Source organism: Oncorhynchus nerka, linkage group LG4 (assembly GCF_034236695.1).
Source record: "Oncorhynchus nerka isolate Pitt River linkage group LG4, Oner_Uvic_2.0, whole genome shotgun sequence".
Lineage (NCBI taxonomy): Eukaryota > Metazoa > Chordata > Actinopteri > Salmoniformes > Salmonidae > Oncorhynchus > Oncorhynchus nerka.
In genome coordinates, this window is record NC_088399.1 from 28654642 (window position 1) to 28671572 (window position 16931).

At 42.4% G+C, this 16931-nt stretch overlaps 1 protein-coding gene across 1 annotated transcript in view; it reads right to left on the bottom strand.

Annotated features, from left to right (window-relative positions):
* The window catches only part of LOC115121617 (tumor necrosis factor receptor superfamily member 10B-like), a 36743-nt gene extending 20053 nt beyond the window's left edge, over positions 1-16690 (bottom strand). Inside the window, exon 1 of the mRNA XM_029650730.2 lies at positions 16472-16690. Coding sequence (XP_029506590.1) covers positions 16472-16507 — 36 coding nt within the window. The 5' untranslated portion in view covers positions 16508-16690. The remainder of the gene's footprint in view (positions 1-16471) is intronic.
* Positions 16691-16931: the final 241 nt, after the last annotated feature.

Consider the following 16931-nt stretch of genomic DNA (forward strand, 5'->3'; position numbering starts at 1 on the left):
AGTATGTGTACCTCTTCTGTGGTAGGGGTCTGGGGTATGGTACATCACAGCTTGTACCATTAACAACAAGTCACTCACCCACCACAACTGCATTCTTTATCAGACACTAACACATAACATTAAGATATATGTTGGGGGTGAGAGTGTGTGGCTTTATGTTATATACTGCACAAACAAATACAGTGTAGTATATAAAGCCCCTCAAAAACACCAATAACCACAAAACACATAAGCATGCACAGTCGCACAAACACACACATTATGTAAACACATACACGACACGATGACACCAAACTTCAATGCCACACATACAGTATCCACCATCAGACGCGCATACAGACACACGGACACAGCATATCAGTAGGGAGCATGTGAAACGGTGCGTCCCCCTCCTCCCAGGGTGTACAGGAAGGCCCAGACAATGCCGAGGCTTCATGCCGGGTTCAGCTCAACACTGCACTCTCTCTCTCAATGGCTAGTCCTAGTCCTCCTAGTCCAAGCCTGGCCCGGCCAAGAGCCACTAGGTCGTATCCGCTCTGGCAGTTATTTTTAACTCAAGGAAGCCACAGCTCCAAGACACACACACTCGGTTTCCTCATCGGAGTAGGGTTCACTGATTACTGAGCCATTGCACAGCGTGTGTACTGTACGTATGTGTGTGACACTGGGTTACAGTGTGTGACAGGTTAGGTTAGTTGACTTTTATCTTCGTACAAGAGGTAGACAACAACCTTTGTGAATTTTCTGCTCAAAGTCAAACAGTTGTGGTTGCTAACACAACTGACAATGAGGCCCTGAGTGACCACAATACATCTGACTTAGTGCCTTGATGAAGTGTGAGAAATAAGTGGGCTGAAATATCTAAGAGCTGTGGTAAAGAGTCAAACAAGTGTGCTTTAGTTAACTACTCTTTATGTTTGAACACATCCAGTGTGCGTACCAGTATGTGCATGCATGTGTGTGGTGGGAGTTGGGGGCAAGGGGGAATTCTGTGAGGTTTATTGTTGCGTAGCTATACACAAAAACATTGACCTGAAAAGGTCCTTTCAAAATCACCCTTTTGTTGAGTAGGAGTTTGACCTAGGGCTGGGTGATATGTTGAATGTATTTGCACGATTTTCCAAATGCCTGTATCGTAAGAATCTAGGTTTTGTAATTTGTCGTTTTTATGAGCGTTTATGTCTGTTTGTTCTCATATTGTATTTTTGGTCTAGTCTCCTTCGATCCTCTGTGCTGTGTGCACCTCCACATTCACACCAGAAATCTGTATACAGTTGAAGTGGGAAGTTTACATACACTTAGGTTGGAATCGTTAAAACTCGTTTTTAACCACTCCACAAATTTCTTGTAAACAAACTACAGATTTGGCAAGTCAGAAAGGACACCTACTTTGTGCATGACACAAGTAATTTTTCCAACAACTGTTTACAGACAGATTATTTCACTTATAATTCACTGTATCACAATTCCAGTGGGTCAGAAGTTTACATACACTAAGTTGACTGTGCCTTTAAACAGCTTGGAAAATTCCAGAAAATGATGTCATGGCGTTAGAAGCTTCTGATAGGCTAATTGACATCATTTGAGTCGATTGGAGGTATACCTGTGGATGTATTTCAAGGCCTACCTTCAAACTCAGTGCCTCTGCTTGACATCATGGGAAAATTGTGGAACTCCACAAGTCTGGTTCATCCTTGGGAGCAATTTCCAAACGCCTGAAGGTACCATGTTCATCTGTACAAACAATAATACGCAAGTATAAACACCATGGGACCACGCAGCCGTCATACCGCTCACAGGAAGGAGACGCGGTCTGTCTCCTAGGGATGAACGTACTTTGGTGCAAAAAGTGCAAATCAAACCCAGTACAACAGCAAAGGACCTTGAGAAGACGCTGGAGGAAACAGGTACAAAATTATCTATAGCCACAGTAAAACGAGTCCTATATTGACATAATCTGAAAGGCCGCTCAGCAAGGAAGAAGCCACTGCTCCAAAACCGCTATAAAAAAGCCAGACTACGGTTTGCAACTGCACATGGGGACAAAGATCGTACTTTTTGGAGAAATGTCCTCTGGTCTGATGAAACAAAAATAGAACTGTTTGGCCATAATGACCATCGGTACGTTTGGAGGAAAAAGGGGGAGGCTTGCAAGCCGAAGAACACCATCCCACCCGTGAAGCACGGGGGTGGTAGCATCATTTTGTGGGGATGCTTTGCTGCAGGAGGGACTGGTGCATTTCACAAAATAGATGCCATCATGAGGGAGGAAAATTATGTGGATATATTGAGGCAACATCTCAAGACATCAGTCAGGAAGTTAAAGCTTGGTTGCAAATGGGTCTTCCAAATGGACAGTGATCCCAAGCACACTTCCAAAGTTGTGGCAAAATGGCTTAAGGACAACAAAGTCAAGGTATTGGAGTGGCCATCACAAAGCCCTGACCTCAATCCCATAGAAAATGTGTGGGCAGAACTGAAAAAGCGTGTGCGAGCAAGGAGGCCTACAAACCTGACCCAGTTACACCAGCTCTGTCAGGAGGAAATACCCGAAACGTTTGACCCAAGTTAAACAAGGGAATGCTACCAACTACTAATTGAGTGTATGTACATTTCTGACCCACTGGGAATGTGATGAAAGAAATAAAAGCTGAAATAAATCATTCTCTCTACTATTATTCTGACATTTCACATTCTTAAAATAAAGTGGTGATCCTAACTGACCTAACGACAGGGACTTTTTACTAGGATTAAATGTCAGGAATGGTGAAAAACAGAGTTTAAATATATTTGGCTAAGATGTATGTAAACTTCCGACTTCAACTGTATAATGACAAGATGCCCATCTCTGGCCTAACAATGGGAGTCGTTGTACCAAAGGCGGGAAGAAATAAGCCCATAGGTCCTAAATAAGCCCATAGAAACGCAATGGACTTGTTTTGGACAGATTTTAGCGAGAGTGAAACCTCTTCCTTCGCCTCTTCCTCTATGGTTTACACACACACACCAAGCCCGTCCCCTGCCTCTTATGCCAACAAAGTTGAAATATCATATCTTCCTCTCTGACAAGCGGTTTCAACTCGCTATTTGCATTTGAGGTTTGGTCCAACAGAAATCGGTCCTATGGACACCGAAACACATCGAGAAATTATTTTACTGTAAGAGGAGGTTAACATTTCTAACGAGACCCTTTTACATCTCAACTACTCAAATTTAGTGCAGAGCATACACTACTAAAATGAGAGTATCAATGAACATTGATTCTGGAAAATTATTGCTCAGTTTGCACGGCATTGGGGTATCATGTACCACTAGCAACATTTTAGCCAAATACTGTTATACTTGCTGTCTAGTCTGTGTTTTATAAATGTGCAATAAGCATAAAACACAATTATAAAAAGGAATTGGCAACTCCTTCTCATTCTGAGAATTAAGGTAGGCCACTTGATTTCAACATCAAGGCAAGGTTGGCTACTTTGAAAAATCTAAAATACAAAATATAGTTCGATTTTTTAAACACTTGTTTGGTTACTACATGATTCCATGTGTGTTATTTAATAGTTGATGTCTTCACAATTATTCTCCAATGTAGAAAATAGTACAAAATTAGAAAAACCCTTGAATGAGTAGGTGTGTCCAAACTTTTGACTGGTACTGTATATATTGTGAACAAAAAAATAGAGATATCATTTTTAGGCCGTATCGCCCAGCCCTAGTTTTACCTTCTGTGAAACTAACTTCACGGTAACACTGTAGATAGCCAACTTAATGCCACCTATTAGCTTGAGTGTAACATTTTGTATTTTTAGCGCAGAGTTAAGTTCATTCCAACCCATGTATTGAATTTGACCAAGTTAGAAAGGAATGACACAGCTATTGGTAGGCTGTTGGAGTGTGGAGCGAGATAGAGAGAAGGGAAGACGAAGAGAAAGAGAAGAGTGACTCACTCACAAATCTCTAAAGAGAGTCCATTACCTTGTTCCAAAGACAATCACATTAGTGCCATAACAGGGTGTCTCCAAATAAAAAGCTCTTTGAAGCCACTGGATAGTTTATAGTCTTATCCATAAAGATTCAGACTGTGTGTCTGGTCCAATAGGTCTACAGGGCCTAAGTGACCATGTCAACGTGTGATTTATGTCTTTGTAAACACTATCCCACCCTATGGACAAAGGTTGGGGCGCGTTTAACATCCTCGGAACATTTTTGCGTTATTTGGTATAAGATCTGAGAGGTAAAAAATAGATAGAGGACTTGGCAGGGTTGTGAGACACCTTTGAGGCAGTTCAAACTCAAATTTCAAACAGAAGTGTGGCAACTGTCAATGATAGGACATGCCATTCTAGGTAGTGTTCCGGATGTCTGTGTTCAGACTGGTGATAATTCAGACATCAAACTGTCTGAGTTTTCATGAATGCACTTTAGTTGAACTGGTAGTCAATGAAATGCATTCTTTACACAGTAAATCACTGAGCTATAGGAGGTTAATGAATCTCAAAGAAACAACGATGTAGTTAATGTTATTATTATCTAGTTTCAATTTTAGTAAGTCATTTCTTAGTAAATAACTAGTAACTCATGTGCCATGAAATAAAGTACAAGGTTCACTATCTGTGTTCCATGAGTAACAGGTAATCCTGACAGAATTGCTGGATAACAACTGCATCAAACAGATAGGTCTAGGTCTTGGATAAAGTCAATTGATTTATCCAAACAATCATAATGAACACCAATGTGCTACACATCAATCTAACATCAATAACAGTTAATAATAGTGAAGGCACCAATTTGAAAATGTTAGAGCAACTTCAACTATATCAAACATGTGTTGGCATGGCATGTTCCTCAGGTTAAGTGGGTGTCATAAATGCCAGCTATGTCAGGTGAAACTCTTGCACTCTGTCTGTCTGTCTACAGTGGCTACAGTAAACAGAAAACTGAGTTATACATAAGGTGTTGAACAGGTGTATTTGCAGATTAACTTGGTCAACACATGACGTCATATTACATTTTAAACACGTAAACAAGTTTTGGTCATGCGCTGTAAGTGGTTCAGATATTTGACTGCATGTCTGGAATGAATGAGTAGTTAATAGAGGAACACGGCACCTTCACTAGTCCTTATCAACCCTTTTCACTGAGGAGATTACAGTAACAGGTGTGATTCAAAAATGTACATTGAATGTCTATTCAATGACATACATATTAAAAAACGCCACTCTGTTTGTTCTGGTCCTTGGTGATAAAAATGATAGAGTGAAAAATGTTAACACGATCACACCTTCCCACCACATCCTTCCTTTTACGTTCTGAGGTTTGATATGAACTCTAAATGAGAACTGATCAGTCAGACCTGTGAGTGAGTCTAACCACCACACTGACAACCTGCCCTCTGATTAAAAGGCTTGCACTGGGGTTGCATCATACTGTAGGCTGTAGTCTGCATGTGACTTCTCTACTCTATCAACGCCAGTGCTTGCAATGGAATGTAAGTGGTGCCAGCCTGGTACTCTTTCCTTTCACCGTTCCATGGTTTGTATCTTTGAGACAGTATTATAAAAGACATTATCATATAGGAGATATATTCTAAAGTTCTATAGTTTTAGACTAGGCATATATGTTTTCTATGTGACTTTTAATTGTGAACCATACATAGCATGAAGTAGCTTTGGTGACCAATAGTGGATCCTATCCTTAGCCACACTGTTGAACTTGTACAGTGAGGGAAAAAAGTATTTGATCCCCTGCTGATTGTGTACGTTTGCCCACTGACAAAGAAATGTTCAGTCTGTAATTTTAATGGTAGGTTTATTTGAACAGTGAGAGACAGAATAACAACAAAAAAATCAAGAAAAACGCATGTCAAAAATGTTATAAATTGATTTGCATTTTAATGAGGGAAATAAGCATTTGACCCCCTTTCTGGCTTCCAGGTGTCTTTTATACAGGTAACGAGCTGAGATTAGGAGCACACTCTTAAAGGGAGTGCTCCTAATCTCAGTTTGTTACCTGTATAAAAGACACCTGTCCACAGAAGCAATCAATCATTCAGATTCCAAACTCTCCACCATGGCCAAGACCAAAGAGCTCTCCAAGGATGTCAGGGACAAGATTGTTTATTCACAAATAAAAGAAACACAAAAGAACTGTCAATCTCCCTCGGCCTGGGGCTCCATGCAAGATCTCACCTCGGAGAGTTGCAATGAATATGAGATCGGTGAGCAATCAGCAAAGAACTGCACGGGAGGATCTTGTCAATGATCTCAAGGCAGCTGGGACCATAGTCACCAAGAAAACAATTGGTAACACTACGCCGTGAAGGACTGAAATCCTGCAGCGCCCGCAAGGTCCCACTGCAGGCGCATGCCCTTCTGAAGTTTGCCAATAAACATCTGAATGATTCAGAGGACAACTGGGTGAAAGTGTTGTGGTCAGATGAGACCAAAATGGAGCTCCTTGGCATCATCTAAACTCGCTGTGCTTGGAGGAGGAGGAATACTGCCTATGACCCCAAGCACACCATCCCCACCGTCAAACATGGAGGTGGAAACATTATGCTTTGGCGGTGTTTTTCTGCTAAGGGGACAGGACAACTTCACCGCATCAAAGGGACGATGGACGGGGCCATGTACCATCAAATCTTGGGTGAGAACCTCCTTCCCTCAGCCAGGGCATTGAAAATGGGTCGTGGATGGGTATTCCAGCATGACAATGACCTAAAACACACGGCCAAGGAAACAAAGGAGTGGCTCAAGAAGAAGTACATTAAGGTCCTGGAGTGGCCTAGCCAGTCTCCAGACCTTAATCCCATAGAAAATCTGTGGAGGGAGCTGAAGGTTCGAGTTGCCAAACGTCAGCCTCGAAACCTTAATGACTTGGAGAAGATCTGCAAAGAGGAGGGGGACAAAATCCCTCCTGAGATGTGTGCAAACCTGGTGGCCAACTACAAAAAATGTCTGACCTCTGTGATTGCCAACAAGGGTTTTGCCACAAAGTACTAAGTCATGTTTTGCAGAGGGGTCAAATACTTATTTCCCTCATTAAAATGCAAATCAATGTATAACATTTTTGACATGTGTTTTTCTTGATTTTTTTTGTTGTTATTCTGTCTCTCACTGTTCAAATAAACCTACCATTAAAATTACAGACTGATCATTTCTTTGTCAGTGGGAAAACGTACAAAATCAGCAGGGGATCAAATACTTTTTCCCCTCACTGTACTTCTACCAATATAGAAGCAGTAGGCCTCCCTGATGGTTGTCTTTTCCTTCTTGCCGATAGAGATAGAGAGTGATTTCCTGTGTGAACCCACACCCAGTAGTAAAGTAAACCAAACCACAGATAACATTTGGTGTAAATGAGTGCGGGCTGGGCATGACTGGATTGATGCCCCTAATAATCTGTAAATCTGTGTATTTTCTACACAGGAAGTTTACTGAAGAGACAGGCAAGTACACTGCAGTCATTTGCAATGGAGTCGAGGGCGGACCATTGGGGGGGGGGGGGGGGGGGGGGGGTTGAGTGTCTGCTCGATCAGGGGGGTTGAAAGTCTGCTAGCAACAAGCATTGACTGGCGAGAAGACTTCAGAAGTTTCTGTTGTTTACAGAAGAGATAAACAATGACATTGCCACCCCAGAGAGAGAAGCAATTTGGTCTAAGTAGCGGAAAAATGCATGACTTCAAACTTGGATGCGATGATTAGGTTACTCTGTCCAAAACAACCTCTAGTGCTAGATTGTACACAGCAAATTGTCCAGTGTTACCTAGTGTTGATTTTCAGTGTAACATTTCTTTATTTTTCTTTATTTTTTACTCCCTTTTTCTCCCCAATTTCTTGATATTCAATTGCAATCTTGTCTCATCACTGCAACTCCCCAACAGGATTGGGAGAGGCGAAGGTCGAGTCATGCGTCCTCCAAAACATGATCCGCCAAACCGCGTTTCTTAACACCTGCCCTCTTAACAGGGAAGCCAGCTGCACCAATGTGTCAAAGAAAACACTGTTTCACTGACGATCGAAGTTAGTCTGCAAACGCCCAGCCCACCACAAGGAGTTGCTAGAGCACGATGAGCCAAGTAAAGCCCCCCCCGGTCAAACCCTCCCCTAACCTGGACGACCCTGGGCCAATTGTGTGCCACCCTATGGGACTCCCGGTCATGGCCTGGGATCGAACCCGGGTCTGTAGTGATGCGATGCAGTTCCTTAGACCGCTGCACCACTTGGGAGGCCCAGTGTAACATTTCTAGTGTTGATTCAGATGTTAAATTACATCTGTACGTGTTGAAGGCCCAGTGCAGTCAACAACATAATTTCCATGTGTTATATATAAATATTTCCACTAGAGGTCGACCGATTATGATTTTTCAACACCGATACCGATTATTGGAAGCCCACAAAAAAAGGCTATACCGATTAATCGGCCGATTTATAATGACAATTACAACAATACAAATCAAATCCAAATCAAATCAAATGTATTTGTCAGATACACATGGTTAGCAGATGTTAATGCGAGTGTAGCGAAATGCTAGTGCTTCTAGTTCCGACAATGCAGTAATAAGCAACGAGTAATTTAACCTAACAATTCCAAAACTACTACTTTATACACACAAGTGTAAAGGGATAAAGAATATTGTATGTACATAAAGATATATGAATGAGTGATGGTACAGAACGGCATAGGCAAGATGCAGTAGATGGTATTGAGTACAGTATATACATATGAGATGAGTAATGTAGGATATGTAAACAAAGTGGCATAGTTTAAAGTGGCTAGTGATACATGTATTACATAAAGATGCAGTAGATGATATAGAGTACAGTATATACATATACATATGAGATGAATAATGTAGGGTATGTAAACATTATATTAAGTAGCATTGTTTAAGTGGCTAGTGATATATTTACATCAATTTACATCTATTCCCATTATTAAAGTGGCTGGAGTTGAGTCAGTGTGTTGGCAGCAGCCACTCAATGTTAGTGGTGGCTGTTTAACAGTCTGATGGCCTTGAGATAGAAGCTGTTTTTGAGTTTCTCGGTCCCTGCTTTGATGCACCTGTACTGACCTCGCCTTCTGGATGATAGCAGGGTGAACAGGCAGTGGCACGGGTGGTTGTTGTCCTTGATGATCTTTATGGCCTTCTTGTGACATCGGGTGGTGTAGGTGTCCTGGAGGGCAGGTAGTTTGCCCCTGGTGATGTGTTGTGCAGACCTCACTACCCTCTGGAGAGCCTTACGGTTGTGGGCGGAGCAGTTGCCGTACCAGGCGGTGATACAGCCCGACAGGATGCTCTCGATTGTGCATCTGTAGAAGTTTGTGAGTGCTTTTGGTGACAAGCCGAATTTCTTCAGCCTCCTGAGGTTGAAGAGGCGCTGCTGCGCCTTCTTCACGATGCTGTCTGTGTGGGTGGACCAATTCAGTTTGTCTGTGATGTGTACGCCGAGGAACTTAAAACTTACTACCCTCTCCACTACTGTACCATCGATGTGGATAGGGGGGTGCTCCCTCTGCTGTTTCCTGAAGTCCACAATCATCTCCTTAGTTTTGTTGACGTTGAGTGTGAGGTTATTTTCCTGACACCACACTCCGAGGTCCCTCACCTCCTCCCTGTAGGCCGTCTCGTCGTTGTTGGTAATCAAGCCTACCACTGTAGTGTTGTCCGCAAACTTGATGATTGAGTTGGAGGCGTGCATGGCCACGCAGTCGTGGGTGAACAGGGAGTACAGGAGAGGGCTCAGAACGCACCCTTGTGGGGCCCCAGTGTTGAGGATCAGCGGGGTAGAGATGTTGTTACCTACCCTCACCCCCTGGGGGTGGCCCGCCAGGAAGTCCAGTACCCAGTTGCACAGGGCGGGGTCGAGACCCAGGGTCTCGAGCTTGATGACGAGTTTGGAGGGTACTATGGTGTTAAATGCTGAGCTGTAGTCGATGAACAGCATTCTCACATAGGTATTCCTCTTGTCCAGATGGGTTAGGTGTGGTAGAGATTGCATCGTCTGTGGACCTATTTGGGCGGTAAACATTTTGGAGTGGGTCTAGGGTGTCAGGTAGGGTGGAGGTGATATTGGTCCTTGACTAGTATCTCAAAGCACTTCATGATGACTGAAATGAGTGCTATGGGGCGGGGCGGTAGTTGTTTAGCTCAGCTACCTTAGCTTTCTTGGGAACAGGAACAATGGTGGCCCTCTTGAAGCATGTGGGAACAGCAGACTGGGATAAGGATTGATTGAATATGTCCGTAAACACACCAGCCAGCTGGTCTGCGCATGCTCTGAGGACGCGGCTGGGGATGCCGTCTGGGCCAACAGCCTTGCGAGGGTTAACACGTTTAAATGTTTTACTCACATCGGCTGCAGTGAAGGAGAGTCCGCATGTTTTGGTTGCGGGCAGTGTCAGTGGCACTGTATTGTCCTCAAAGCGGGCAAAAAAGTTATTTAGTCTGCCTGGGAGCGAGACATCCTGGTCCGTGACGGGGCTGGTTTTCTTTTTGTAATCCGTGATTGACTGTAGACCCTGCCACATACCTCTTGTGTCTGAGCCGTTGAATTGCGACTCTACTTTGTCTCTATACTGACGCTTAGTTTGTTTGATTGCCTTGCAGAGGGAATAGCTACACTGTTTGTATTCGGTCATGTTTCCGGTCACCTTGCCCTGGTTAAAAGCAGTGGTTACTGCTGAACACTTATTTTAACTTAATATAATACATCAATAAAATCAATTTAGCCTCAAATAAATAATGAAACATGTTCAATTTGGTTTAAATAATGCAAAAACAAAGTGTTGGAGAAGAAAGTAAAAGTGCAATATGTGCCATATAAGAAAGCTAATGTTTAAGTTCCTTGCTCAGAACATGAGAACATATGAAAGCTGCTGGTTCCTTTTAATATTCCCAGGTAAGAAGTTTTAGGTTGTAGTTAATATAGGAATTATAGGACTATTTCTCTCAATACGATTTGTATTTCATATACCTTTGACTATTGGATGTTCTTATAGGCACTTTAGTATTGCCAGTGTAACAGTATAGCTTCCATCTCTCTCCTCGCCGCTACCTGGGCTCGAACCAGGAACACATCGACAACAGCCACCCTCGAAGCAGCGTTACCCATGCAGAGCAAGGGGAACAACTACTCCAAGTCTTAGAGCAAGTGACGTTTGAAACGCTATTAGCGAGCACCCCGCTAACTAGCTAGCCATTTCACATCGGTTACACCAGCCTAATCTTGGGAGTTGATAGGCTTGAAGTCATAAACAGCGCAATGCTTGAAGCATTGCAAAGAGCTGCTGGCAAAATGCACGAAAGTGCTGTTTGAATGAATGCTCACGAGCGAGCTGGTGCCAACCATCGCTCAGTCAGACTGCTCTATCAAATCATAGACTTAATTATAACATAGAAATACGAGCCTTAGGTCATTAATATGGTCGAATCCGGAAACTATCATCTCAAAAACAAAACATTTATTCTTTCAGTGAAATACGGAACCTTTACATATTTTATCTAACGGATGGCATCCCTAAGTCTAAATATTGCTGTTACATTGCACAACCTTCAATGCTATGTCATAATTACGTAAAATTCTGGCAAATTAGTTCGCAATGAGCCAGGCGGCCCAAACTGTTGCATATACCCTGACTCTGTGTGCAATGAACGCAAGAGAAGTGACACAATTTCACCTGGTTAATATTGCTAACCTGGATTTCTTTTAGCTAAATATGCAGGTTTAAAAATATATACTTCTGTGTATTGATTTTAAGAAAGGCATTGATGTTTATGGTTAGGTACACGTTGGAGCAACGACAGTCCTTTTTCGCGAATGCGCACCGCATCGATTATATGCAACGCAGGATACGCTAGATAAACTAGTAATATCATCAACCATGTGTAGTTATAACTAGTGATTATGATGTATTGTTTTTATAAGATACGTTTAATGCTAGCTAGAAATTTACCTTGGCTTCTTACTGCATTCGTGTAACAGGCAGGCTCCTCGTGAGGCAGGTGGTTAGAGCGTTAGACCAATTAACCGTAAGGTTGCAAGATTGAATCCCTGAGCTGACAAGGTAAACATCTGTCGTTCTGCCCCTGAACAAGGCAGTTAACCAGCTAGCCGGGTACCGGCCTCAGTCTAAGGAGAAGGTGGAGAGGATGAACCAGGAGCTGGGGAGGTTCCTGAGGAGTCACTGCCAGGACCGGCAGGAGGAGTGGGCCCCATTCCTTCCCTGGGCAGAGAACTCGCAGAATTCTTTACGTCACTCCTCCACCGGGCTGACTCCCTTCCAGTGTGTTATGGGTTATCAGCCAGCCCTGGCTCTGTGGACCCCGAGCCAGACCAAAGCTCCTCCGGTGGACGAATGGTTCAGGCACGCAGAAGAGATCTGGAACGATGCCAACGTGAGACTCACCACCGCAGTGAGGCTCCTGTGTTCCATCCTGGTTATCCCATCTGGCTCTCCACCAGGAACCTCCCAGTCCGCCTGCTCTGTAAGAAGCTGAGTCCCCGGTTTGTGGGGCCATTGAAGGTCCTCCCGTCAATGAGGTGATGTATAGATTTCAGCTCCCCACTCCCGACGTCGTGAGTGTTGGCTCCAGTACCTGTTGGGTACGGTCCAGAGGAGCGTTGTTGGGTTCTGTTGGACGACATTCTAGATCCCAACATCATCTGAGATTTCCACTTCGCTGACGGCCCGCTCCTCGCCCTCAGGGCCGTCGTCCTGGCCGGCATTGTCTACTCCCGCTACCCTGCTCCGGTGTTCGACATCACCGGTTTACTAACCACCGGTCCTGGCAACCCATAATTATGTACACCTGGCAACTATCAGTACGCACACCTGCACCCCATCATCAGTCACACATGGACTTCATTACTACCTTGACTACTTACCATTTATCTACCACTCTGTTCTATCATTCATCAGGTATTATTGTTTATGTTTCCTTATTAGACGCTTCTCTTGTTTTGTATTCATCCTATATTCGTTATCAGTAAACTCACACAGCACTTGTTTCCTGACTCCCTGCGTCTACGTTACAGCATGTTACGAATTCTAGCTAGGTGGCTAACGCTAGCTAACACTTACAAGCGTCAAACATCTGCCACTCCAAATTTGCTCCATTCATTAAAATCAATTTAACCAAAACCCATCTATTTTTATGAATAACTGGACCAACCAATTAACTAAACAATATGGATTTGAATGAGAAGTATTTGAATAAACATCGGAATGTAAGAAGCAGACATAATTTCAAATAGGCTATATGTCATATTAAACAGCATATAAACACTCTAAATAGGTCAGGAGCCAGACATGGAGCCTAAGAAGGAATGAAAATGAATTATTTAGGCTCTATTATTTCAATTATTTCAAGGCTATAGTCTACAATGAAATACACTGTGAAGCATTTGCGAGTGCGACAAAATAGGCTGGTAGGGATACAAAGCCCTCAGCATTTAAACAACATTTTGTTGTATTAAATCATTATAATCTATAAATTGCACGTATTTTATTTTTTATTTCCCTTTTATTTAACCGGGTAGGCCAGTTGAGAAGTTCTCATTTACAACTGCGACCTGGCCAAGATAAAGCAAAGCAGTGTGACACAAACAACAACACAGAGTTACACATAGAATAAACAAATGTACAGTCAATAACACAATAGAAAAGTCTATATACAGTGTGTGCAAATGAAGTAAGATTAGGGAGGTAAGGTAATAAATAGGCCGTAGTGGCAAAATAATTACAATTAAGCAAATAAACACTGGAGTGATAGATGTGCAGAAGATGAATGTGCAAGTAGAGATACTGGGGTGCAAAGGAGCAAAAAAAAAAAAAATATGGGTATGAGGTAGTTGGATGGGGTATTTACAGATGGGCTATGTTCAGGTGCAATGATCTGTAAGCTGCTCTGATAGCTGATGCTTAAAGTTAGAGAATGAGATATGAGTCTCCAGCTTCAATGATTTTTGCAATTCGTTCCAGTCATTGGCAGCAGTGAACTGGAAGGAAAGGCGGCCAAACGAGGATTTGGCTTTAGGGGTGACCAGTGAAATATACCTGCTGGAGCGCGTTCTACGGGTGGGTGTGCTATGGTGACCAGTGAGCTGAGATAAGGCTGGGCTTTACCTAGCAAAGACTTAGATGACCAGGAGCCAGTGGTTTGGCAACAATGCGATGGTGCCTGGAGAGACGTTCAGCAGTGGAGAATATCCTCTCCACACTTGTAGAGCCACTGGGGATGCTAAACACCATTTTGGCCACTCCGGGCAGAGATGCAGAGTTCTTCTTTTATTTTTCTATAGGTAGACCTAATAACTCAATAAAAACGGAAAGCCCCTTGAATGTGAGAATATGCCAGGCCTATTGGGCCAAAATCATTTATGGCCTATTGTATAGATAATAGAACGAAAATGAACTAAATGTTTAAGCGATCTGATTTTTAGTCTATAAATACTTTGCTACAATGACACACTTAGTTATCTACCCACCTCATTCCTTTCTTTTAGCATGCGCATGTAGCATGCTTTTGGGATACGTGTCTTTTCAGATTACACAATGATTCTTTAGTTGTGGACACGACATCACCACACTTCCTCTCTTGCTCCTCATCTTTGTAAGTCACCTTGATTTAGCACCTGTGCGTTTTATCAGTTTCTTTATGAAAATATTTAGCTAAATCTGTGACAGTAGCTAAAACAAGGGGCTATAGCAGCACACAAGTAGACTGCAAATGCATGCTGGGGCGGGTATGGCGTGAGCTCATGAAGTGAGCGCTACTGGAGCGAAATTGGAGTGGGCGAGAAGGTAGAAGCTCCAGCCTTTGGGAATCTTGCTCCACGCTGCAGTCAAATTGGGCATGCTCCACTCCGCTCACAAACTCTGGTCACTAACCAATACAGTAATGGTTGGTATTTCCAAAGGCACTCTTTGGAAATATGCAAATGTCTTAATTTAACACTGAAAATTGTGGACCCACATAGACACTGGACCAATGTTAAACTGTAACACTGTCAGTGTTGATTTAACACTGGAGTATTTGCTGTTTAGTGGTGGAAAAGCCTTTTATGTAGCCTAACCCTACCCAATCAATCAATTTAACCAATTGACAACAATAAATAAAATACCACCAATGTGGAAATAAATGTATCTGAATGAATGGTATTTCCATGAAAATTACTCACAAATTGGTTGTTATTTCAGTTTGTCACTCATTTAAAAACAATTCCAACATATTTATTTCTATGAATTTCTCCAACAGTATATTTCGTGGAAAAGCCAAAGGGTCTTTTATGTGAGGTTAAGTGTTTCAGGTTTTACTGATGCCATATTTATAGTGTCAGGTTTTGGCACTGCATGGCTGGAAAATACAACAGCACAGCACTGAATGGGCCTTTCTGTGTGGAATAAACTTTACATTGGCAGGACTAGCTACGACTCTATTAAATATATAGGCATGTGTGTTGTGTGTGTGTGTGTGTGTGTGTGTCTGTCTGTGACCTAGGGATCTAGGACAGTTGAAATTCCTTTTCAACAGTACTGTATTCAGTCATATTGAAGCTGGAATATTTTGCAGACCACATTTCTAAATATTTTGTTCTTCAACTACCAGTAAAGAGGTGCTAAACCATGTATTGATCGACATGGTGGGACAAGTTGGCTAAACTGTAGTGAGGTGTTATTAAAATGTAGGTACAACCTAACAAGTATATGTACCCCCATTGACATCAAGGTAATAACTAGCCTATACATTCAATAGAAAAATGCCACACAATCATATCATGAAATCATGACAAGCATTTAGCCAGTCTTTCAAATTGTTTGAGTAGAAACCAACCAACGGTTTGATCCAATGTCCCAGACAGTCAGAGCTGATGCCTGGGGGCTGAATTAATAGGGTGGGATCATGTCCCGCACCAGATGGTGACTGTTGTCATGGGGGAAGGGGTCAAAATTATACAACACACGTACAGTTAAGTAGCCTAGAGTATAAAATTTCAATACTGTACATGAATAGTTACAATGTTTCCCAGTAAACAAACAAACACCACTGATAATACGCAGCATTAATAACGCAATGATGTTCAAGTGCAGTGGGCTACAGCTTGAGAGACTACCGAAAGTTATAGTTGAATAAGGAGTAGAGAACGGACGGCTGAGATTGCTGTAGCCTAGCCTATTGTATATCGGGTCTGCAGCGTGCGGCCGCTCGAGCGTGGCCCGTCACCTGAGAGCAAGTTGTAAACTTCAGGTAAACTTCAGTCTTCGTTTGTAAACGGTTACATAAAGTAGCTTAGGTACTCAATCTGCATAGCATTGGGCCATCAGTACTATTTCAGCCGGAGTAAAAATGACTTTGTATCGTTCAAACTACAAGGAATCCCATTAACAAAGTGGCCTTGATAGGACATAACGTTATAGGCTATGTTACAACAACATAGAACACTATATAATACCATGTTTATTTTCTTACCGAACATTTCATGAACGTCAGATCGAAGATCATCATGGAATTCCAGCGACTTTCATTCAAACTTCAACCTCGTGTAGAAATCTAAAACTTCCTTTCAAACACAACTATTTTTTTAAATAAAGCATTTTAAGTAAAACATCCAGTTGTTTCCGTGTATATATAAAAGCGATACGTTCTGAAGACGCGTCCGTTTTACGCACTCACACTTGAGAGACTGTCCCGCCGATGGCATAATTCTTTCGAAGAAAATCCTCCACACTCATTGACGTCATCCCTGCCCATAGACCAATCACATAACTTCATTTGGAGTGGAAAAAACTATGTCAAAAACAATGTCACTCCCAACATTTAGAAGTAGGCCGACGTAACTGAAAAATGAAACAATATTTGATACACGTTGGACGTTCTTTTTTCGTTCTATCCAACAAGTTTTGCTAAATATATTTTGGACTAGAATTTT